Source organism: Tamandua tetradactyla, chromosome 5 (assembly GCF_023851605.1).
Source record: "Tamandua tetradactyla isolate mTamTet1 chromosome 5, mTamTet1.pri, whole genome shotgun sequence".
Classification (NCBI taxonomy): domain Eukaryota; kingdom Metazoa; phylum Chordata; class Mammalia; order Pilosa; family Myrmecophagidae; genus Tamandua; species Tamandua tetradactyla.
Genome location: NC_135331.1, coordinates 112,960,838 through 112,986,373, shown reverse-complemented (window position 1 = coordinate 112,986,373; position 25,536 = coordinate 112,960,838). Strand labels below are relative to the sequence as shown.

Genomic DNA, 25,536 nt, shown 5'->3' with positions numbered 1-25,536 from the left:
TAGAGTTGCTTTTCCTTGTAATCTCTGCAACTTTTCCCCATCTTTGACAACAGTTTTGGTTTGCATCACTCTTGGGGGCTTGAGGCTAAGTTAAGTTGTATCAGGTAAAAAGTATTAAAAGGTTGCTTTCTTCTTGGGCGCTCTGCTGCTTCCACTTCAGGCATGCACACTCCTTTCCGCAGTCATGGTGCTCGTACCTGCATATGGTACCAGGTTCAACAGCAAGTTGTTTCTCTTTAATCTTTTAACTGTTGGCTCTAATTGCTCTCTAAACTGTCTTCTTTCTCAAGAGTCAAAGAACTCTGATCAGTCATAATGCATTAATTGAATTATTTTATTTCTCCCAGCAAGACTAATTTAGAGGTAGGCAGAAAGAGAGAACACGCAAAATATGAATTGTGTACCTCATAATCCCTGAGTGATGAACTCGGCATTGAGAAGATATAAAACTATAAAATGATGAACCATTTTCTTTACTCTTAACCCAGAAAGTGTTTGTGTCATGTGGTACTACTCCCAAGAAAATCCTATAGTGAGAATGTTATGCACCAAGCCACGGGGAGTATATTATAAGGCATCATTTCTATTATTTATAGACCTTGCTCTGTATGAGTATCTCATTAAAACCCATTTTCTAGGTTATTAATATAACTAAATATAGAAAGTAGGTTAGTTTCTATAAAGTTGGGTTCTTTACACTAGGGACTGATGATTCCAATATATCATGAACACAATTGGTAGACAGAATGAATGGCGACCATAGTTTATATATGTAAAAGGAGATAAAAGATCAGATCAAGGGGAAGTTTGACTGATATGTGGCACCTTCACATTTCATGAAGAGGTTTAAAATGGTGACAAGAAAGATACAAGGCATAGAGCTTGCCTCATTCAATCCCTTGCTCTTCCTCTTCAGTTAGCAGAACCCATATCATCCCAACCTTCATTCATTTCCTCCTCATCCCTTTCACATACACGTATCTCAGAAATATATTTGCACAATGAAGAAAAGAAGGAAAGCATAATAAATAGAGGGGAAATCCTTGTTTACTTCTCTACAACTCCTGTAACCCATCAAACTACGAGCTCTGCCCTATGGAGGCAGAAATGAACCTGGAGTTGGTTAAAGTCACCTCCCACCCTAAGAACCCTGACCACTTTTGAGCACATCACCTCTGAAGCTTCCCAGGTGTAACATTTCCCAACAGAGCATTGAGGGGAACGCATAAGAAGGTCAAATTGGAGGTGAACTTTTTTGAGTATCTATTGAATAGCGGGAAATATTCTTAATAAAGTTTGACACTTTATTTTATATTTATTTTAAATATACTTTGATATTTTGGAAGCAATATGGTCTCATTATAGCGACAATATTCTTCCCTTAAGGCTCATTAAAACGGCATTGTACCTGTATACTATAAAGTACTCAATAAGCTTGTCTAAGTTAGTTCTCTGTCACTTAAAAAAAAACATGAAGTATAGAGAGAGCTTATGAAATAAATTATTCTCCATAGAGTGCAATTCAAACTAAGGGCTTTTTGATAAATTAGTAATAGGCCCAAATACTTGCCCTATTTTCTGAAGTTACTGTATTAAGAAAGTACGCTGGGATTTTGAATTATATGAATGAAATGAATTTATGCTGGTAGCAGTTAATGAAAAATAGTAAATATTTACAAAGACAAGTGTAATACAATGAAAAAAAATGATGTTCTCCTCCAGATAACACACACACAGTGAAAATAGAATGAAACAGACATTGAAATGGAAAATTCATTCTTTTACATAGGGGGAAATACAACCTGTTTCAAAATCAGTGCTGTGGGAAATAAGTTTTCATTAATTATATTATAAATTACAAGTTAATCTACATAGAAATGAGTGATTTAAACCTTGCAAATACAGTAAATCATTAATATTGTATATGTTAATATGATCAAATATTAAATTATTCATCCTAAGTTTATTCTGAAGGTTACTGGGCATGAAGAACTAATTTATACTCACATTCAGAGTGTAAATATGAGTGGATAAAATATTTAAAGGACATAAACTATTGTCAGTTCCTGTAGGACTGGTAGGGAATTTGACATGAAGCAGACTTGGGTTGGATTTTGCCTAGCTTTGTGACTTCTGAGATTCAGATTCCTACTCTGCAGATGAAAATATTATAATAAAAATTATACCCATTTCATTTGGCTGTTTAAAGGTTTAAATGAGATAATTAAGCCTTGTTCGCAAAATAAGAGCTCAAAAATTAGTTATTACTACTGTTGTTGAATTTAGCATCTGCAATATTGATGATAGACTAATTAATCGACCCTGTAAGTTTCCTGAAGATTACTCCTAAACAACATGTTGTGAGTCTAGTTTTAGTTTTGTTACCCTTAAAAGAACCTCAGTTAAGTTATTTTAACATAGCCTGTGGATTTGGTCATGACATGAATTGAAGCAAATCATTTTTATTAATCTGAATTAATAGTGCTTACCACACCTGGCTCATCCTAAAAAAAAATAGACTATAAGAAGTATATTAATATGCAATAAAGAATCAAAGAAGGAAATTGTTTTACTTTGATTTTCATTTCTTTAATGTGGAAAAGTCAATCTTTCAACAAAGGCCCCATAAAAAGGAATCAGTCAATCAATTAATCATTATTTTATTAAACCACTGAAACTTCCCTAGAAAAATGGAAATCCTCTGAAAATATTGATACATGACACATTTTTTTAAACATTAACCAGTTTTTTGGCTTGCACTCCTTTAATTTCTGTAAGAACGTATCTTACTTATTTGTTTAATTGTTTACTATCCGTCTCCCCCACTAAAGTGTATATTTCAGAGACTGGGGACCTCCACTTTGTTTTCCCCACTCTAACTTCAGTGGCTCCTCAGTAACTGGTACACTGCAACTCTCCACAAATATTTTTTGAAGCCATGTATGGAAGTGGAAGGTTGAATGATAGAGCTAGAATATACTGGCCAGTTTTTCTACTAGCCATCATCAACCGAATATATACTATGCTTTGAAGAATTCCCAGCAATAGGGATTTTGGATGGTCAATGCTAATTTCTCAAGAATATCCTCAAGGTAACAAAACTTTTTCTTCCTTTATTCTAATTGTAGTCTGCCCTTTGTTATCACTCCACTGTGGAGCAGGAGCTGGTGAACTGAATCTTGCTTGAATCTAATCCAAGTACCTCTAACCAGTCAGTGATGCACTTAGTTCCAACAGGTATATGGGTGAAGATACCTACTTTCTGCAAAGTTTTGAAGAGACATGTTGAAAATGGAAATGTTAAAGTCCATAAACTTCTCAGATTTGCTTCTGAGTTTCCATGGGAGAAGAAAGGAGAAAAATATATGTGACAAAGTAGTTAATTGAAAGAAAGCTACTCAATCACACAATATGTAGCATCCCATAGCTGAGTCAATTTTATATTGCAATTTCTAGAAGAAATACTGCAATGTCATTCTGTTTTGTAAAAAAGAGAATGGATTGTACTTATGACAAATTGCTCACATAAGATCAATGCCTATAGCTGAAGTGGACTTCTATTCTAAAATTTCACTTTGAGAAAACATATTTTACTCCTCAAAATAAGTGTGTCAGACATTACTTGTTAAATGTAAACACTGCATCAGAATATGTACAAGTGTGGTTTATCTATGAGTTGGGACCAAATAACTGGTTTCACCTTCCATTGTATAAGTGTCCTTCAGTCTTCCAAAAGAACTGATGTAGATGAGATTTCACAAAGAACAGTTCAAATGCCATGCTGCACATGAAAACAAAAACAAAACTTCTCACTCAAAAACCAAAAGCAAATTTAATCAAGTCAAAAGTCTGATCTGAATCAGAATTTATACTTGTTTTAGTCTATACTGAACCTGTTTGATGATTCAGTGTTAACTTTGGATGACTCAAATGCTCTCACTAGGTTATAGGAAGAAAAGCTAACCTACTTTAATCCAGACTGATCACCATTCAAAAATAAAGAATAACTCAAAGTAACCTCAAACTATGGAGTGTGAAGCAGTGTTTGAAGCAGTCACTCCAGAATAATTCCAATCACTATCAAATTAATCATCCTAGGGAGGACTAGGAGAAGGCATCAGACATCCACACCTTACTGCAAATTAGTCTAATCAGAGGAACTTTGGTGGAAGAGGCACTAGATGGGAAAGAAAGGTGGGAAGCGAAACAATTCTAGCTACTTTTTCCTGGAACCAGATCTTTTAGAATGTATCTGCCACAAGCATATTAGAACATCTTTAGGGAATTTTCTAAAGAAACAAGGAACTAAGTTACAAGGAACACCTGGATTGTTTCTTGTCTTCCAAAGATAGGTAGGAGAAGGAAGAGGAGTGGATGAAAGCAAAATCAAAGGAGAAGAAAGCGAAGAACTATTACTCACTAAACGATGTCTGTGGGACATGGATGACTTTAAGTACTTTTCCTGCATTAGCTCTTATAACTCTTACAGCAGTCCAGTGAGGAGGTTATTCATATTCACATTCACAGGAGCCAAAGCTAAGGCACAGAGGTTGAGTGATTTTCACAGGAAGAGACAGGTGGCAAGCAGCAGCACTGTGATTTGAACTTGGTTCTAGGCTACCACAAAGCCTCCACACTTTTTAAGTATTATTCCAGAGTTTTCAATAATGACAAAAAACATAGCAATGAAAGCTTCTAAAAATGGCTCTAAGCAATGTTCCTATTCACACCTTCTAAACATTATTTCCTGAAATGATTCAGTTCAGTAATTTAATCCATTTATTATTTGCCTTAGGGAAATTCAAATGAAGGCAGGAATGTATAAATTGCAATGATGATGTGACAAAATACACATTTAATAACTATTTACTCTTGATGATGATGACCTAAACTACGTATGAGGAAATATAATGAGTAATTAAAATATGTAATTTGCAGTTTGTTTCACATGGAAAACTGAACACCTGCTTAGGAGGCAATGTTTGTCCCTACTAGAAAATGTTCAGTCAGAATCAGAAAGTGATCACATAATGCAAAATGCCGTCTTTAGAAGAGCTGAAAGTAGGAACGACATGTGTATCTAGGACAATTCATAACAGAGCCAACTCCCCATAATTATTTATTTAGAGAATTAAGTGTGCAAGTCTGTATCTACACAGCCATTATCAAATTTTGCTAATAAGTGAAAATTACCTATTTGTTAATAATTCAAATGCAGGAAAGCAGCAAACTAGTCAAAATCAACTGAAGTAGAAATCTCATTGGAAATGGACAAGTCTTAAGGCTTCAAATATATGAATCAAATGTTCTTATAATAAACACAATAAAACAGAACAAAACCAGATTTGTCATCTAAACATTGATAACTAGAAAGACAGAAAGCAGCTTTTGGATTTCGGAGTTTTGTTTTCATTTCAGCCAAACTAATCAGACTAGAAGGAATTCATTCAATAAACTTACCTTATGCAGTGTCTCAATCACTACCTGATTTTCAACATCTGAGCTGAGCATAACACCCTACCCCTTCCCACTTATAAAAAAAATTAACTAATTCAATTTAAGTGGTTCTATATTTGAGTTCCCTTTAAAGCATGCATGTGCACCCACTAAAAAAGCAGTATATATAATTATAAAGGGACTTACATATTTGGTTTCTCTACCAGCTGCTCTTGGGAGAGTTGTAGGCATCTGCATGAAAATAAAAATAATTATTCTACTGAAGTAATAAAAAAATACTAAAGAATCCAACTTCTGGGATAAGTGTCCACCTTTTTCCCCTACTGAGACTTTCAAAGTATTATTTCCTCTTTTCAATACAAACTCCCCAATTTCTTTGAAAATAATTTCAAAAAATGATACCACTTTAATTTTCTTTTCATTACTGCTCTCTATTAGGCCTTCTGGTAATTTTGTCTTATTTGCTTCATCCCATTCCTTACATAACTTTTAGTAATTTAAAAATTCACATGTAAGTCTACTTGATGCCTTGAGCTGTTCAACTTTGAAGTATTCTCATCCACACCAATTAAGTCATCAACTCCCAAAATCCTCCTTTGACTTTGTCTTCACCAACAAATGAAAAACTTCTGATATTTCAGTTTCAAATATCCCACTCTCAGAATTTTCCCTCCTATCCAACAGTTTCATTTCTCAAGTACATCCAATTGACATTTCTTCAGCCTCATAAGGATTTCCAAACCATTGACCTCTACCAGTCCTATTTTGTCTTTACCATCTCTTAGTTTCCACAGATTTCATATTGTCAACGCTTTTAATACTTTCATTTCTCTTGCCTAACCCCCGTCCGTGTGACACACTCACCTACAAAAAAAAATCAACCCTGAATTAAGCTTATCATCCATTTTCTCCTTCTTGTACCTGAGAACCAAAGCATTGCTGAGAAAATTCTCTCATCCAAGCTAATTAATTTTGATTTAAATTTGGGATGATCATCTTCAAATGGACACTCAATACTGCCTGGTGAACCTCAAGTTCCCTCTTAAAGGCCCACTTTTTCTCTCTCTGAGTTGAGAAAATGATTTTATTCACAGTTATTCAATAAATATCTACTGGATATTTACATTGGCCAGGCACTATTCAATGCACTTGGGATTTATCAGTGAACAAAACATACAAAAATGCCTTTCCCTTGGGGTGCTTATATTGTGGCTGGGGAGAAAATAAGCAGTAAAATAATAAATAAGAAAATTGCATCGTATATTTTAAGTACTATGGAAAAGAAGAGTAAAATTATTTTGAAGCCTAAGATAATATACCTTCCTCCAGAGAAAATTTTCTTGCTTTTTGACAAACACCTCACATTTTTTCTTGACAACCAGATGGTAAGAGAGGGCAAGAATCCTAGATGGTTCATCACTTTAAATAACGTAGTCAATATAGAGAAAGTGTCATTTGTCACTGAAAATTATCAAACATAAATGAGAAAAATTAAATACCCAAATAAACAGAGAATTAGTGTGCTCATGGATAGAAAGACTCAATATCAGTAAGTCATCAATTCCTCTCAAATTGACCTATATATTTAATTTAACCCAAATCAAAATTTTAGAAGGCATTTTTGTAGAAATTGACAAGTTGTTTCTAAAATTGATATGGAAATGAAAAGGACTTATAATAGCCAAAGCAACTTTGAAAAAGAAGAGATTTGGGAAGGATTAACACTACCTGATTCTAAGGCTTAATGTAAATCTACAGCAATCAATGCAATGCAACATTGCTGTCAAGATAGAGAAATAAATCAATAGAGGAGAATAGAGAGCCCAAAAACATGGATGTATACATGGAAGAGCAACTTTCAACAAAAATGCAAAGTTAATTGACTACAGAAAGGATTGCCTTTTCAACAAACTCTGTAGAATATTGAAAAGCATTATGCAAGTAAAAAAAAAGTTTGATCAATAAAATTTAATTCAAAATGAACCATAAGCCTACTGTAAAACTTGTACTATAAATCATCTAAAAGAAAATAGAGAAGAAAATATTTTTGAACTTGGATTAGATAAAGGTCTTGAAAGCATGATCCATATTTTTAAAAAAAGGACTTCATCAAAATGAAGATTTCTACTCTTTGGAAGTCACTGTTAAGAGAATGAAAAGACAAGCCAGATTGAGATAAAATATTTTCAAAGCATATATCTGACAAATGGCTTGTATCCAGAATATATAAACAACTTTCAATAATAAGGAAGCTGATAACACAATTAGAATGAGCAAAAGACATGAACAGAAATTTCAACAAAAGAAGATATACAAATTGCAATAAACACATGATAAGTTTCTCAACATCATTAGTAATTAGAGATGGTATCTCTAATTATCTCATAACCATCTCATAACCACAATGGGAAACCATTAAATACCTATTAAAATGTGCAAATTTTAAAAAGTCTGGTCATATTAAGATTTGGAGAAGAAATTGAAAAACTAGAAATCTGACACCCTGCTGATGGGAATGAAAATGATGCGACCACTTTGGAAAAAATCTTCAACACTTTCTTAAAAAGTGAAACACACACCTGCCACATGATTCAGTTATCATATTCCCAGATATTTACCTGATAGAATTGAAAGCATAGGATCATACAATGCCTGGTTCATAAATGTTCTTAGCAGTTATGTTAGTAATAGCCACAAATTGGGGAACAATCCAATTGTCCATCAACTGGTGAATAAATAAATTGTGGCACATCCACATAATGGAATACTATTCGGCAAGAAACAGGAATGATCTACTAATACATGCAACAACATATGTGAATCTCAAAAGCCTTCTATTAAGTATAAGAAGCTAGACTCAAAAGTCTATATACTGTATGATTCTGTCTAAATGACATTCTCGAAAAGGCAAAAGAATGGGATAGAAAACAGATCACGGTTTTCCTGTACTTGCATGAAGAGAGGGATATACTACAAAGGAGCACAAAGGAACTTTTTCATTCAATGGAAATGTTCTATATCTTGAAAGCAATGATGGCTACAGAACTGTACACTTTTTCCAAAAAGTATAAAATTGTATATCAAAAAGGTAAATTTTATAGTAGGCAAATTATACCTCAAGGCTGACTTAAAAAAAAAAAACTATATAAGCTACAATGAAGAACTTAATATAGGGGCTAAAGAACAGAATGGAGACTGAACAAATCCTTGAACTGGAAAATCAGATCAAGAATACTCCTAAAGAATCAGGAAGTTATAAATAGAAGGAAAATATAAATGTTAAGAGATATGGAATAAAGAAGTAAAAGTGACAAAGTCAATATTTTAGGAGTCCCAGGAGGAAAGGAACATTTGGAGAACTAATGTCTAAAATCTATCCAGAACGTAAAGAAAAAAAAAAAAAATATTGAAGATGTCAGAAAAAAATGTCACAGAAGTACTAATCAAGATATATAAAAGAAAAATGCATGCTTAAACACAGTGCATTGAAAATCAGTACAATTTAAAATAAAGATAAAATTCTAAAAGCTTACAGAAGCACTCCGTATATAATCACTCCATAAGAGGTGAACAAATATCATGCTGACCAAATATTTTTCAAGTATGTTGTTGAAGTAAAAGAACCTAGGAAAAAAACATTGAAGACAAAAGACCTATAATTTTATAGCTAGCAAAACTATAATCTAAGTGAAAGGGCAAAATAAAGATAATAATAGGGACAATAAAGTCCCAAAGTCTACATGTAAAGACCATGTTGAACAAAATCTTTTACAAGATTCCTACAAGGAGGCAAAAAAATCTAGAAGAAAGTTATGAATGTGTGAAAAATAAAGACCTAAATAAAGAATATGTGCTTAAAATAATCAAGAAAAAGAATAACCACAAAAACTCGTGTGAAATTCCAAAAAATACCATCATATTGTATGTGTGTGCATATACATACATACATATATATACGTGTGTGTGTATATATGTGGTTTGATTAAAAACTAATAGAAAGTGAGAAAATACTATAGTACTTACCTAAGTTTATAAAAAGATAAGATACTGATAAGCTTTAAAATTAAAAGGAAAATAAACATAATTATTGGCTTTAATAATTGATGGTTAACTATCAAAAACATAAAGTAAAATTCTCAAAACAGTAAAAGTCAATATATTCAAAGGAAAGCAGGAAAGACAAAGAAGTAAAAAGAAAACATTCTGAATAGAAAACATGACATAAGATGGCAGAAATCACTCCTAATATAACGAGAACTGAAATAAATGTAAATGGGTTAAGGGTACAGATAAACAGAATCTCATTCTGAACATAAAATTAATATTCAGAAATATGCTGTCCTGAGGAAATTTAGGCAAGAGGGTTCAAAAAGATAGAAAATAAGTGATAAATTGAGAAAATCATGAATTGAAAATTATACACATAAAGCCACTGTTTCATTTTCTGAAGAGAAAAACCCTGAGGACAAAGATTATAGGTACTAGTAAAAGCTATAAAAGTTTATACAAGTTTACAAAAATAGAAAGAATATCAACACATAAGTACCAATAATATAGCCTCAAAATAATAAGAAGTCTAATAAATCTAATAAACACTTTTCTAGCTTTATTTTTCTCTTCCCCTTGGTATTTGTTTACATTTATATTTGTCTATATATTTGTTTACATATTTTGTATATACACTTTCCTCTTATAGTTTCTATGATACCACACAGCTCTGCTTTACCACAACTGCCATTTCAAGTTCCTCTGCTGGCCCCACTTCCCCCTCCTTAAATGAACCCAGAATGTTTCATTCCTTGGAGCTCCATACAGGATACAGTATAAGCCTATGACTCCCAGATCTTTACTCCTAGCTCCAGACATACATTTTAAGGTTTCCTGCAAGCATATCTTATACTCACCCTGCCCAACTAATGCAGCCCTCTTCCCTCCACCACATTATGCTTCCTGCACTGTCATGCATATTCAAGGCAGAAACTTGGAGGTCAGCTATGATTCCTTCTCCTTTACTATCTACATTCAAACCCTCAGCATACCTTTTTGATTCTGCCCCTGAAATATAAGTCAAACCCAAGTGTCTCTTTCCTGCTCCTCTGAACCCACTCTATCCAGGCGTCTTTGCTCACAGGGACCTCGACAGCCTTCTAACTGCAAATTGCACTCTTTTTAAATGGCCTTATCTTAGTTCCTTCATATTTTTATGGTTTCCCATTTCCCTTGGAATCCAAACTTCCCACCATGAAATATAAGGATCTAAATCACTCTCTCCAGCCCACCTTCTCAACCTCACTTTGTGCTGTTCTCCCCTGGCTCATTGCAACCATACTGGCCTTCTCCATCTTAATACACAGCAAGTACTTCCCTGCCCCAGGAAATTTGTACAGATCTATCTACTTACTGCTTGAAAGCTACTCTCTCTGATCTTTGTATGGCTGACTCTATTTCATCCTTTGGGTTTCAGCTTGAATTCTACCTCCTGATCCCTATATCCAACGTATGCCTTATGGGTCATCTTGCTTTGATCACTATGATATTCCTTGTGCTTCGTAGAGCCAGGCCCATAGTCGGCCCCTGATATGTATTTGTTGAATGAAATAGTTAATTTGAAGTTAGTGACCTAGAACAATATTTTTAATACCGTACCTATAAGAATTGATACTATAGATTATTACTCACATATTGTTTCTTAAGCTTATTCCTATTGCATTTAATATAATATAGGTCTTTTTTTACATGTTCAACAAATGAAAGAAGGAATATATTCTAAAATTTGTATAGTACCTCTTTGACAGATCTAATAAAGATTTATAATTTTAGCTTAAAAGTCCTAGAGGATATACATCGAAATAGATTTAAAATACAGAAACTATAATTACCCATTGTGGGTCCTTTCTGCTTAAATATAATTCCTTAATAATGGCTATGCTTAGTTACTGGGTTTCTATGTTATTATTAATAGATGTTTGTCTATAATGTTCCAAATCGAAAATTGGGATTACTCTTTCAGATAGGAGCAATTCTGCATATTTAAAACTTACTTCATATACACACAATGTTCCATTTTTTAAAGGACATGCAATGAGTGTTTAGACAAACTCCAAGAGACAATATAAGGCTAAAAAAGAACTAGCAATTATCAATAAGGGGAAAAGTACAAGCATTTGAAATATTTCAATCAGAAGATGTGTATGAAGTATTAAAAAACATAATTTGGAGAAAATGCAACATTTCATCCCAACAAATAAAAATAGCTACACAATAAGAAGATATTTATTTAATTGCAGCAATTACTACATTAACAGTACTCTAGCAATCTAAAATATTCCAACTTCTGTCCTTCTGAGTCAAAGAACAATAAAATAAATTCAGGAAACCAAAAGAAAAATATTCCAGAAATAACATTTGTATTAAAGCCCTAAAACTAATGCTACTTTAGTCTTCTTCATTTTCCGCTTCTACAATTCTAAGTGGCTCTGTGAATTACATAAATACTGAAGCAATGGTCTGAGATAAGAATAAGTTACAAATTCTACATCTGGCTCTTAAAATATCAGCACATAGCAACATAGTCTATTATGTTGTTTCAAACTATTTTGAACTTAACCCATAGTAAAAATATATTTGCTTCGCAATGCTGTACACACATACCTGTATATATATATATATGTAAAAATGAGAAAAATATCATAAAATAGTACCTACTCTTACTATTTGTAATACGGTATGATATTTTCCATTACAATTTTACTTTTTAAATGTTAGTGCTATCCACTCAATTAAATATTCCAAATCACTATTTGCTTTTGTCTTGAAGTTTGAAAAATCACTGGAGTTCTGTAAATTATATTAAATATGTACATACTTTGATTGTATCAAAACTGATCATCTGTGAGGAACTTGGAGAGTCAGAAGAATGCTGGAAAAAAAAAAAGACAAGCCTATGATGCATCATACGGAAGTAAAGGGAAATTGATGAGAAGCAAAGCAAATATTTGAATTGCACATTCTAGTCTAAGGCATTACCATAGACAAGGAATCCTGTAAGACCTTATCAATGGTAGCACAGAGCTCTTCAGTTTGCTGCCTGAGCTGTGCAGGGGAAAACAACTGGAAAAATTGAAACCAGGTACTGGGTTAGCAATGAGTTTCGGGATTCCATTAAAAAAAGCAGGGTTGATACGAAGCCATTACCTCCAAAGGTGGGTCTAACATGTTGTCCTTGGAGACACTTTCAGTCTTGACTGGTTCATCTAGTGCCTAATGGTAAATGAAATAGTTCTCATATGAGGTTTTTAGTCAAATATGAATATAGTAGAAAAGCCTCTTCAAAGAAAGCCCCTTTACATGGGGGGAACAACAAAAGGTACTTTATATATCAACCAAATTATGTACACACCAATATTTATAAGAAAAAAAAATTCTATGGAACACTTAATGATCTGTTCTCTAACTTGGAGGCATTTTGCAAATTTTCCAGGTCCTCCTGTGAAATTAGTATCTCTGATATAAGATGTTACAATCAGGAAATGAGGCTGAGCTTTTAGAAGCTTGGACATCTTATACATCTAGATGAGAACTGTCCCCTTCAAAGCCTTATTTTTGGAAGCTATAGTCATGAATAACAACTACGAGAAACATGCAAAAAAAATATTTACTTTAAAATCATCCCTCACTTTTCATCATTTTTATCCAAAACGTCTTGACTACCTAATTCATCAGACGTGGCCTCAAATGACATTTACCCATTTTCAAAATGAAACACACTTTTTATGTATTATACTTCAGATATGTGATTGGAGAGTATAATATAATAAACAATTCTAAATACTCCATGAAGAAATAAAATATTCAAAATAATAGAAGCCAGCGTATAGTCCTCCCTGCTTGCTTTTACACTCTCCATCATCCATATGTATGTCTTTTGTCTTTAATTTATTTCAGCATATAAATATAAAATACATATCACAAAACAATACAGAAGGTTGTTTTGCAACACTTTTAACTTCACATAAGTAGAATGTATGCTTCCGGGACTTGCTTATTTTTGTTGCTCAGCATTAGATCTTTGAAATTCAAAGATAATTTGAATTTGAGTTTCAAAATAATTCAAACTTAGCAAATTGAAATTGCAATTTGTTCCATCATTTTACCTTGCATAGTATCCTGCTGTATGAATATTCCACAACAAAATGTATATTTTCTTTTGTTGTTGAATTTTAGAGTAACTTCTATTTTCACCATTACAAACTATACAATAACTATCATCCATGTACATGTTTCTTTACACACTTGCTTAGAGTTTAAGACTGAAGTAGTGGCAAAATAGAGTAATACAATATGGTCAGCTTCAACTTTATCAGATATTGTCAAATTGATTGCATTATTTTACACTTACAATAGCAATGAATGAGAATTTCTGTTTTTCCACATCTTTTTTATACTTTAAGCAAATGTTAACATTTGATGAACATGAAATAGCATCTTACTTTGTATATTTTCATACTTTAAACAAATGTTAACATTTCATGTACATGAAATAGTATCTTATTTTGGTTTTTGACTTCATTTCCCCGATAATATTTGAGGTTGGGCATCTTTCATATACTTATTGGTCATTCACGTTTCCTATACTGTGGATTTTCTGTTCATGTATTTGTTTTTCTATTGGGTTGTCTGTTTTTTTATTTTGGGGTAAAATTTTTATGTAATTGAATATAAATCATTTGTCAGTTGGATCTGGTACAAATGCCTTCTCCCTGTTTTGGCTTCCTGTTTCATTTATTGTGATTATACCCAGAACTGTTTTCATTGAAATCTGGTGAAATATATCAATGTTTTCCTCTGTGCTTAGAGCCTTCTTTCAGAAATTCTTCCCCGTTCTGAGAGATCACGATATTTTCCAATTTGTTGTCCTAAATATTTAGTTTCTAGGGGCATTGAGGGTAGTTCAATGGTAGAATTCTTATCTGCCATGTGGGAGACCCAGGTTCGATTCCCAGCCCATGTACTTCCCAAAACTAACAAACGAAAGAAACCAACAAAAAGAAAATAAACAAAAATTCAACCAATAGTGCTGCAATAATGGGATACCCACATGGAAAAAGAATGAAATGTGACCCTGCCATACAGCATACAAAAAAAAATTAGTTTTTAAACATTAAATTTAAATCTTGAATGCATGGGGGGTTTATTTTGTGCTTGGTATGAAATTAGAATTAAGTTTCACTTAATTTTTCTTTGTGAATAAACACCTCCCATCTTCTTTATTATGATACTGTTATCAAGTTTGCACATATATGGACAGTTCTATATTCTGCTTTAATTATCTCCGCATTTATCTGATTTGTCAATAACATACTTTTATACCATAGTTTCATAGTAAGTCTTATCATCTGTTAAGGCAATTTTCTTCACTCTTTTCTTCTTCAAAAAAGCTTTTGTCTAATTCTTGGCCCTTTACTTTTTTAGTCTACTTTATACAATGTATTTGCCAAATTCCACAAAAATTTTGTTGGTATTTTGGTAGGAAAAGCATTTAATTTGTAGATTAATATGAATAGAATTAGCATCTTTATCACAAATATCTTATAGCTCTTTAAATATTCCTTTGAAATCTTCCAATAAAGTTTTTTCCAAAAAAAGTTATTGTGCACATTTTGTTAGATAAATTCTCAATATCTTCTTTAAAGGATTAGAATTGTAAATTGTACCTTATAAAACTCTCATCAGTTGTTTGATGGCATATGGGATTTCAATTGATCTCTATATTCACTGATCTTGGTAAATCGCTTTAGTTATTTTAGTAATTTTGTAAATTCTCTATGTAGATTTTCTATATAGAAAATTACATCAGATTAAGTATAGCTTTTGTTTCTTCTTTCCAAACCTTTTTCTCTTTTCTTCCTTTATTGCCTAAACCTACCAGTGATATTTTTAAATAAAAGAGCAAGTATCTTTATCTAATTTTGAAAGAAATACCAATAATATTTTACCATTAAATATGATATTTGCTAACATTTCAGGTATAAACCCTTTTTTGTAAGAAAAGCAAATCAACTCTCATCTGTTAAAAGCAGAGTTGTTACAATGAATTTGTATTGAATCTTTACCATTGTTTTTACTACATGTATACACTTTTATTCCATATGAGATATTTATATCTACATGAGATAATCATGTTTTAACTTTGCAATTAGTTAATATGATAACACTTATTTTATAACATTAAGTTAATTTCCTATGCTGGTGTCATGGTCAGGTTCATGTGTCAACTTGGCCAAGTTGTGGTACCTGTTTGTCTGGATGGGCAGGTTCTGGCCTGTCTGCTACAATGAGGACTTTTCATAGAATTAGATCATGATCACATCAGCTGCATCCACAGCTGATTCCATTTGTAATCAGCCAAGGAGAGTGTCTTCTGCAGTGAGTGATGCTTAATCTAATCTCCGGAAACCTTTTAAGGAGCATTCAGAAGAGACAGGCTCTATTCCTGCTTCGGCTAACGAGCCTCTACTGTGGAGTTCATCGAGACCCTCCATCGGAATCGTTGGCTTCACAGCCTCCCCTGTGGATTTTGGACTCTGCATTCCTGTGGTCATGTGAGACATTTTTATAAATTTTATATTTGTGAGTGCTCCCTGTTGATTCTGTTTCTCTAGAGAACCCTAACTAATACATCTGGGAATAAATCCAATTCAATCATAATGTTCACATTTACACACACAATGTTGGTTTCTACTTGCTAATATGTCTTTAGGATTTTTGTATTTATGTTTTTAAATGAGATTGACTTTACTTTTTCTTCACTGGTTTTGATACAAATTATCCTAGGCTTACAACATGAGTTATAGAGATTTGCTACCTCTTTTTCTATTTCTTTAAAAGTTTGTATAAAATTTAGTGTCTTTTGGAAGATTGATAAGATTCATATATAAAATCATCTAGGTCTGCCATAAGCTGTGCAGGAAGAGTTTTTTAACTACTAATTCACTGTCTTCAATGGCTTTAGGAATTATTTGGCTATCTATTTTACTTCATTCAGATTTGGCATATTACATTTTTCTAGGAAATTGTGTCTTTTGTCTAGGCTTACCAATTATTGCATAGAGGGTTTCATAATGTCCTTTATTATTTTTAAATGTCTACTTTACATGTATATCTTCATTGTCATATCTAAAACGCATTTACATGTACTCTTTTTTTTCTTAATAAATTTCTAGAGCATTATCAACTTTTTAGTTTCTCCATTGGATTCACTTTTTGTTTTGAGTCTCTTTGCATGCTTGCATTCCATTTCAGTAATTACTGTTCATATCTTTACTATTTCCTTTCTTTTACATTCTTTGGATTTATCTTGTTTTCCTAACCCCCACAAATTGTGATAAATAGTATGACCATTCTCTTTCAATTCTAAGTACATTTTTAAAATGTCCATTATCCTTTCTTAGATTATTTAAGACAGAAGTTATTTACTTCTGTGGATTATTTAAAGGTAAGTTTTCTTTTTAAGTTTAAAAATGTGGAGATTTTTATTTAATTTTTTTTTATGTATTACCTGATAAATCAGTTATATCATGCCTAGGGAACTTCTTACTTATAATGGCAATATCATATATTTTGAGATTTATGGTTTGAGAGATGGTCAGTTTTTGCAAAATTTCCATGTGTGCCTAAGAAAATTATTCTGTAATTGTTGGATGCAGCCTTCTCTGTGTTTGTGTGTGTATGTGTGTATAAGATCAAGATTGTTAAATTGTTTTGTTCAAATTGTCCTTAGTTTTACTGGATTTTTGCATGTTTAACCTATCAATAATTGACAATGGCATGATACATTTCACAGAATTGTAGCAGATCTAATCATTTCTCCCAGTAGTCCTAGGAATTTTTGCTCAACATACTTTGAGGTCATTTATCAGCTATATTCATAATTAGAAATAGTATAACATCCTCTAGAATTAAATATTTATCATTAAGAAGTGATCCTTTATATCCTGAATAGTTTTGTGTCTTAGTTTACTGTGTCAGATATTATCAAATGCTTTGATTAGCATTTGCCAGGTACTTCAATTTCTGTCTTTTTACTTTCAATTTCCTGCATTCATACATTACAGATCAGTGGATTGTAAGCAGAAAATAGCTGTACTTCATCTTTTAATAGGTCTAATAGACTTTGTCTTTTAGTTTGAGACTTTAATCCATTATAATTACTTACATATTTAAATTTGTTTCCACCACATTATTTTTTATTTACATTTGTCTCACTTTTTCTGTTTCATTTTAAAATTTTTTCATAGATTTAATTTGTTTGTTTTTCTTATTTATTTTTCCTCTCCACTAATTTGGACTTTGTGGTAAAGATAATGACAGGTATTTATCAAATTCTTTCATTTTTTTTTGGGGGGGGGGAATGGGTGGAACACAGATACATATTTCCCAGACCTCAAGAATTTGTATGTGGGCAGGTCACAGTGGCTCAGCAGGCAAGAATGCTTGCCTGCCATTCCAGAGGACCCGGGTTTGATTTCCGGTGCCTGCCCATGTTAAAAAAAAAAAAAAAAAAAAAAAAAAAAAAAGAATTTGTATGTGGCCATGTGACTGATATTTGTAAATGGACATGAACAAAAGTGGGGTATAATTTCTGGTTTAACGCACTTCAGAAGGGATGCGATTTTCATTACTCTCTCTCTCTCATCTTCTTCAGATAACAAAGATGCAAGATGGAAATAGCCTACATTCTTGAGTAATTGTTAGAGGAGAGACATGTGGGAGGCTAAATTGAGCCACACCAAACTGTAATGTGGAAGGAAAATAAACGTTGATTATGCTAAGCCACTGAAATGGCATGTTTGTCTATTGCAGCAGCTAGAATTGCTTACATTAACAAATACGGGCACTATAAACTATATTCCTATTATTTTAGTAATATATGTTATGTTGAATTTTTTCTGTGTATACTAAAGCCTACCCAAGCAATAAAAAAACTTTGAACATTTCACATAATGCATACTAATCTTGCCATTGTGTAGTTTAATTCACTTACCATTGTTTTATTATGCTTAACTTTTCATATGAAGTACATCTACATATGCTAAAACCACTAGATTGCTATGTTGTAATGTGGGCTCTTAACAGTAATTCATATTTCTAGCAAAATCATCTTTTATATTTATTTACATATTCACCATTTTCCATGTTCTTCACTCCTTCCTGAAGTTCCAGGTTTCTGTTTGGCATTATTTCTTTTCTAAGGAAACTTCCTTTAGCATTTTTGTAATGTAAGTCTCCTGTCAAGGAATTATCTTAGTTTTCTTTTAGATGAAAATATCTTGATTTTGTTTTCATTCTTGGAGTAATATTTTCTAGATATAGAATCTGAGTTTTATTTCCCTCTTTCAGCAATTCCAAACATGTCATCCTATTGTCTTCTGGCCTTCATTGTTTCAAATGAGAAGTTAACTATCATTTGTATCAATGTCTTTATTTTGTGTTTGTTTGTTTTTTGCTTTTACTTTGCCATCTTTCAAGTCTTTATCTTTATGATTTTTTTCAATAGTCTAATTATGATATGCATAGACATGAGTTTCTTTGTATCAAAACTGCTTGGAGATTATCAGAGGCTTTTGATATTATATATATATCTTTCATGAAATTTGGGGAATTTTTAGCCATTAGGTTTTCAAATATATTTCCTGCTCCATTCTCTCTCCCCTCTCCGAGACTCTACTATCTTTTGCTGTTATCCCACAGGTCACTGGATCTTTATCTATTTCTTCAATCCTTTTACTGTTTTTCAGATTGGATGATTTCTACTGTTCGATCTTCCAGCTCACTGACTTTTCTGCATCTCCAATTTTCCCTTAAGTCAATCCAGTGAGTTTTTTATTTCATATATTTTATTTTTCAGTTTAGAATTTCCATTTGTTTCTTTTTTATAGTTTCTATGTTTATGGTGAGAAGTCCTATATGTTTATTCATTGAACAAATTCTTTATACTCTTGAGCATAGTTATAACAGCTTTAAATTCCATACTTGCTAATCTGAAAATCTGGATCATCACTGGGGAGCTCTCTATTGCTAGGGAAATCATTTACACACCTAGAAGCCATCTCCCAGCCCTCTCTCACCCACTCATCCCCACTTTTCTATTGTGGGAAGATGTTTCAATATGTTTCCATTCTGAAGCCTAGAGGAGACCTAGGCTTCAGAAACATTATGTAGGCTTAATGTCTAAGCCTACATTAGACCTAATGTAACAGCCTGAGTACCTTAAACCTGAAACTGGGAAAAAGCAACCCTATAATTCAATGGTCATCTAGAGATTTGGACAGGATTTATATGATATTTGAGGCTCCCCTTCTGTGGTTCTTCTTTCACTGGATTTCCCCCTGTCATGGTCAGGTTCATGTGTCAACTTGGCCAAGTAGTGGTACCTATTTGTCTGGTTGGGCAAGTGCTGGCCTGTCTGTTGCAATGAGTACATTTCATAGAATTAAATCATGATCCCCATCAGCTGCATCCACAGCTGATTCCATTTGTAATCTGCCAAGGGGAGTGTCTTCTGCAATGAGTGATGCTTAATCTAATCACTGGAAGCCTCCATCGGAATCGTCGGCTTCATAGCCTGCCCTGCAGATTTTGGACTCTGCGTTCCCATGGTCACGTGAGACACTTATAAATTTTATATTTGCGAGTGTTCTCTGTGGATTCTGTTTCTCTAGAGAACCTTAACTAATACACTCCCCTCTCTCACTTTCCAGTTCCTGTATAGCCCCATATAACTGTCCCCTGACTCTTCAACCAGTAGTCTTCAGATTTCCATATGAGCTTTAGCTGCTCCCTGGTGAGAAGACTAGGTGAAAAACCATAAAACCTAAAAATCCACTTTATGTGACCTTCTTCACTAAGTGTTCACTTTCTGCAGTTTCTGTCTGCTCTTGGTCACTCTCTAGTGCCTCAGGCAGTTCTGTTCTATATATTTCCCCAAGTTATCATTGTTTTCTGCAAAGCAGTTCAGTGCAAGATCCTCTTCCACTTCCAGAAGCATATTGAAGCAAATTAATTTTAATATTAATATTTTGGCAGGTTTTCCTTATCATAGAGGCTGCATAAATTCAAATTCCAAACTCACTTGAGGCAAGGCATTTTTCACCCTTTTCCCTACCCTGAACCCAGACTGATAAAAGGAAGTCTGTTTGTCATTTCCCTTTGCAAGTTTCTTTTTTTCCATTCATACTGTAACTGATACTGGAATCCTCCATGGGTCCTAGCTTTATGATGGGAATGCAGTTCCTGCTCTCCATCACACCTCAGTCCCAATTCTCTCTCCCCTCTTGCCTAGTTCAGAGTAAATCCCAATCCCCAAGATTAATGAATCTCACCACATCTGAAGAAAAACAAAAGCATAGCACCCTGATTAACAATCTGAACTTCAGCTTGCTTTTGGTGTTTGATCCTTGGAGATTACCCATTATTTTTTATGAGCTCATTTTGTTACTGGGTTTAATTGCATGAAATTGTCAGTATTTGAGTGAAAATAAACTTTACAGATGGCAATTTCATGTGATTCAACCTATTTACTTTTTAAAAAAAGCATGTTTGTTTTATTTTGGTCATCAGTTTTGGGTATTTTACAACAGAAAGTTTTTTTGAAGATATCTAGTTCCAATCCACTTACATAGTTTGACAATCTGACATCATTAAGGTTATTCAAAAACTATGTGCCGTGAGTTCTGAAGGCAATTCCAAAAGAAGTCACAGCAAATGTTTTAAGCAATTGTAGACTAATTGGGAATAAGTAGCTGTTTCCTCAAGAGAAAAATCATTACTTGAGTAACTATATCCTGCCAAATTCGTAAATAAGCAAAAATTCTCAGCTCTCTATTGCCTTATCTTGCATAATTTTTGAAATTACAGGTACCCTGTCTTTTTTTATCTCCTATTTCTCCTTTCCTCATCATCATTCTGATATACCCATATCCTTTCTAGAAAGCATCACAACAGTGATGGAACCACGGAGTTCATTGTTCTCCAGAATGTATTTTCTTCCTACTGTGAAAGCCAGAGATAATACGTCAAAAACTATAAACCTTCACCAATATATGATGCATTTTCCCAACAGGCACCATGTAGAATTGTCATTTTGGCATGTGATCCACCCCTAAGAATTCAGAAAAGTGACATCTAACTAGATGATATTTCATCTTTCCCCACATTTCACTAGCTCATAAAGGAGAATACTGGCTGGGAATATTTTTCAAAATCAGCATCTATACTGGAAGAGTGGCTATGATAACTAATAAAAACAGATAAAATTGCCTCTTCCTTACTGTGGTAGGTTCAATCACATATGAACCTTTCCCGTTCCACTCCCTCCTGCCCAAACACACATCCTCTATCTACATTCCTGTCGGTGAGAACCCACTGTAAATAAGGTCTCTTGAAGACATTATTTTTAATTAAAGTGTGAACCAACTGAATGAAGTTGGATCTTAAGCTAGATTACTAGAGTATTTTATAAAAGCAGAAGAAATTCAGACAGAAGAATCCGTGAGAAACTAGAAGACTGAAGTCAACAAAACCTGGAAGAAAAAGGAGAGGACATGTCCATGTGATGGAAGCCAAATACCCCCAATTTTGCAGCCAGCCCCAGAATGCCACAGCCTTTAGGAGGGAATTGTCGCCTTGCTGATGCCTCAGTTTTGGACTCCTTCTAGCCTCAAAACTGCAAGACAATAATTTCCTGTTGTTCAAGATAAACCACTGTAGGGTATTTGTGTTGGCAGCTGGGAAACAAAGACATTTACCATAAAAATCTCTCTTATGCTTTCCTCAATCATACACTAAACTTTTGATTAGTCAGGGGAAATAGATGTCAGGGAAAAGAAAATTACATAAAAATAAATTCAGGTGGTATTCAGTTTAACTTTTCTTTGACATGGCCTCTAATTATGCTACTAATTGTGGAGAAGAAAAAGGTCAGAAATGAAAGAGCAGGATTAAAATCAAAATCCTTAGGAGAGAAATTTGAAATGGACGTTGCTTTGCTTACCAAAAATACCTCCCCATCTGCTCCTTACTTACAAGTTAAAATCTCGAAGTAAAACCTAGGTTCTTTGAATTTGTGGTGATTTTTTGTACTACGTGATATTAACTCTCCTAGATCATCCTTCTTCCACTCGCAGAGCTCTTAAAGAACCCCTATTCATCCTCACAATCCAAATCCAAACTTCCTTACTACGTCATTCTTGGGCCTCCGCCCCAGGCGGTTTGTCACTCCTTCTTTGGGGAACCAAAGCACTTTTAACATACCTTAAGCATTTTGTATCATAATTATTTTTTCTCAAGTGCATCCTTATCCTACTTGATCTTTTTTCCTATTAGGGCCAGAGAAATGCAGTATTTACCATTGTATCCCCAAGACAGAACACATGATAGGTGTTCAGTAGAGAACCTCATGATGGATTGAAAGATGAATGGATGAACAAGTGGAGTTAAATGAATGAATGGATGATAGATATAAGATTTTAATGTGCTCTGGTGAAATCTTCTAGAGGTGTGGTTTAAATGCTTTGAATATTTTAAGTAACAGATAAATTATTTCTTTTTACATATTACAGTTAAATGTATTTGCCATCAAAGATTTGAGCATGTAATCAGTGTCAGCATAATGAGCTTATATTTTTTCATCCAGTACCAAATAAGATTGATATATTGGTTAGTCTGTGGAAACTTACTGCAGACACCTTTAAAATATTGACATTCACTCACAGATTGACAAAAGTAGCTGTCTAGACCCCTTGGATATCTAGGCAAAACAGGTGGTGCAAGTTTGGTAATGCTGAGACTGAAATGGGGCAAATATTCAGACTGTATTTAAATTTCTTGGGGAATCAGTTTTGAGTTTAAAATATCCTTGAAATTTACTGGAATTGATTTTTTTATTGACTAAGTGTTATTTGTCAAATGTATCATCCTGATCCACTCCCTCCAGCAACCATAAAAAATAGCTTTTATCCACTTGTAGTTCAAAAATATATCAAAAGAAAATATTTTTAATCTCCATTGACAAGATGTCTCACCATAGATTGCTTTTTGATAACTTAGCCTAACCAAAAGTACTGTATTGATGTTTCTTTAGATTTATTCTTTTTGAGCAAAGTACTCTTCACATATTCTCCAGTAAAAATATTTATTAAGGAGTATTTTTCTGTCAAATTTGACTATATCCAATGCAGGGATAGATATGGCACACACTGAATCACGTTTTTAAAGATTATCAAATACCATAAATTATCAGAAATATTATATAATTAGTCATTTATTTTAGTAATGATCAAATTCACTCCCAAAATTGATTCATTTGATCACAACAGCCAACCTTGTGGACCAGTTTTTGAAAAGAGACATAGTAAAACTGACGTTTAGCAGAAAATAATTTCTGAGTTTAGCACTACATTATAATTAAGAGCCAAGGACTATGAACAAGTATTGTAACTCAAAATTCTTATGGGAAGGATGCCAATAAACTGTAATAGATGTTACCCACTCAAAAGAAGCATCTATGATAGAAATGCAATCTCTTCTAGATATATTGAATCAATCTAAGATGTCCCTTTAGGAAATAAGATTAAGATATAAAAATTTGAAAATAGAATGAATTAGTTGCACTCTAAATGGAGTTTGAAAGTAATCTGCTTCTAAAATAAGAGTAACCACAAAGGGCTTGTAAACTTTTTTTGTGATACCTAAACTACCTACCAGTTTCATACATAACTGGATTTCAGAAATTTCATGGACAAGTTATTTATTTTAGTAATGACCAAATTCACCCCCAAAATTGATTCATGCTAGCTCTAAATGCTCCTTTATTTTGTGGATTTGACCAGCTATTTGGTAAAGTAAATCCCCTGAGGACTATAAAAAACTTTCTTATATTCAGTCATTAATACAAAACCATTTGTAGGATTGGAGATATTCTCAACAAAAGAAATCTCACTTAGATTATATAGTTTGAGATTAGGGTCTAAATAGCAGTCAATTTGAAGAAAAGAGAAAAAATACACTGCAAGCCAAAGGAGCTTCCAGATATATAAAAGAACAGCATCTTTAAAGATGTAGAAATATTTACCAGTAGATCATTTTCATATGATTGGTTTAAAAATAAATTTCAAGGACTGAGGAAATCTCCTTTGCATTTTGGTCCCAAGATCTTTGGTGGATTAAATGTCCGATCTTCTCACACAGAAGGGACTTTTTGCAAACCACTACAGTCAGCTTCAAACTTGTCCTACAGAGGCTAAATGACAGGAGAATCAAAACTTTTTCTTAATTTACTTAAGGATATCAGAAAGGTGTTCTTTATTTCTAGTAAGCACTGCCTCCACTCTAATTTGCTTCATCTCTTTGAGTACCTTGAAGAATTCAGCTGTTTGTAACCCTTTACTCAGTCAAGTTTCTCAGACCTAAAACATTTCTAATTCTTTTTATTTTTCCTCATAAAGACAAACTACTTTTGTTGCTCTAATTTAATGAAGATTTAAGTAAATTTAATCAAGTAATGAAAATAGTTTGTAGGCAGGGATCCAAAAATCATCATCTCTTGCTCAGTATTTCACTTTAGCTAGTCAGATATCTGAGCAGCAGTTAGCAGGGTAAAGCTAAGGTGGAGAATCAGATCTGGTTTGAGTTGAGTGTCAATGCGGTAACTTAGTAACCCTGATGCTTTGGGAAATTCACCAGGTTTCTCTCAGCTGGAAATTCTTCACACATTTGTGAAGATGGCAAAGCATTTAGCTCGATGTCTGATACACTGGAGTTTTCAATATGGCAGTCATTGTGACTCTACTGTCTAATCACCAAGTCTAAAACCAAGTTAATTTCCTTTCAGCAGAAGGCCCTTTATCTTTTCCTTAGAAATAGCATTGATCAGGCTTATACTACCCTAAAGGAAGTCTCCTAATTATCATTTTTCCAATTGTCATACACTAGGGCTCTTTAATTTTATAGTCCCTGAAGCAAAAATCTGCCTTAAGATCCTATTGAAGAAAATGTTCATTTAGTAAACATTTAACAAGTAAC

The 25,536-nt window shown here is 33.3% G+C and overlaps 1 protein-coding gene across 17 annotated transcripts in view; it reads right to left on the bottom strand.

The window, feature by feature from the left end:
- Positions 1-25,536, bottom strand: part of MLIP (muscular LMNA interacting protein) — a 285,799-nt gene that overhangs the window by 81,605 nt on the left and 178,658 nt on the right. For 16 of the 17 annotated variants that reach the window (XR_013176178.1, XM_077162113.1, XM_077162114.1 and 13 more), the window contains 4 exons: positions 12,652-12,717; positions 12,484-12,567; positions 12,323-12,376; positions 5,644-5,688 (listed from right to left, as the gene is read on the bottom strand). Coding sequence is in view for 16 of the 17 variants with exons in the window: in XM_077162113.1 (XP_077018228.1) it covers positions 5,644-5,688; positions 12,323-12,376; positions 12,484-12,567; positions 12,652-12,717 (249 nt within the window). In the remaining variant the exon portion in view is untranslated. The remainder of the gene's footprint in view (positions 1-5,643; positions 5,689-12,322; positions 12,377-12,483; positions 12,568-12,651; positions 12,718-25,536) is intronic. The other variant, XM_077162105.1, reaches the window with a different exon arrangement.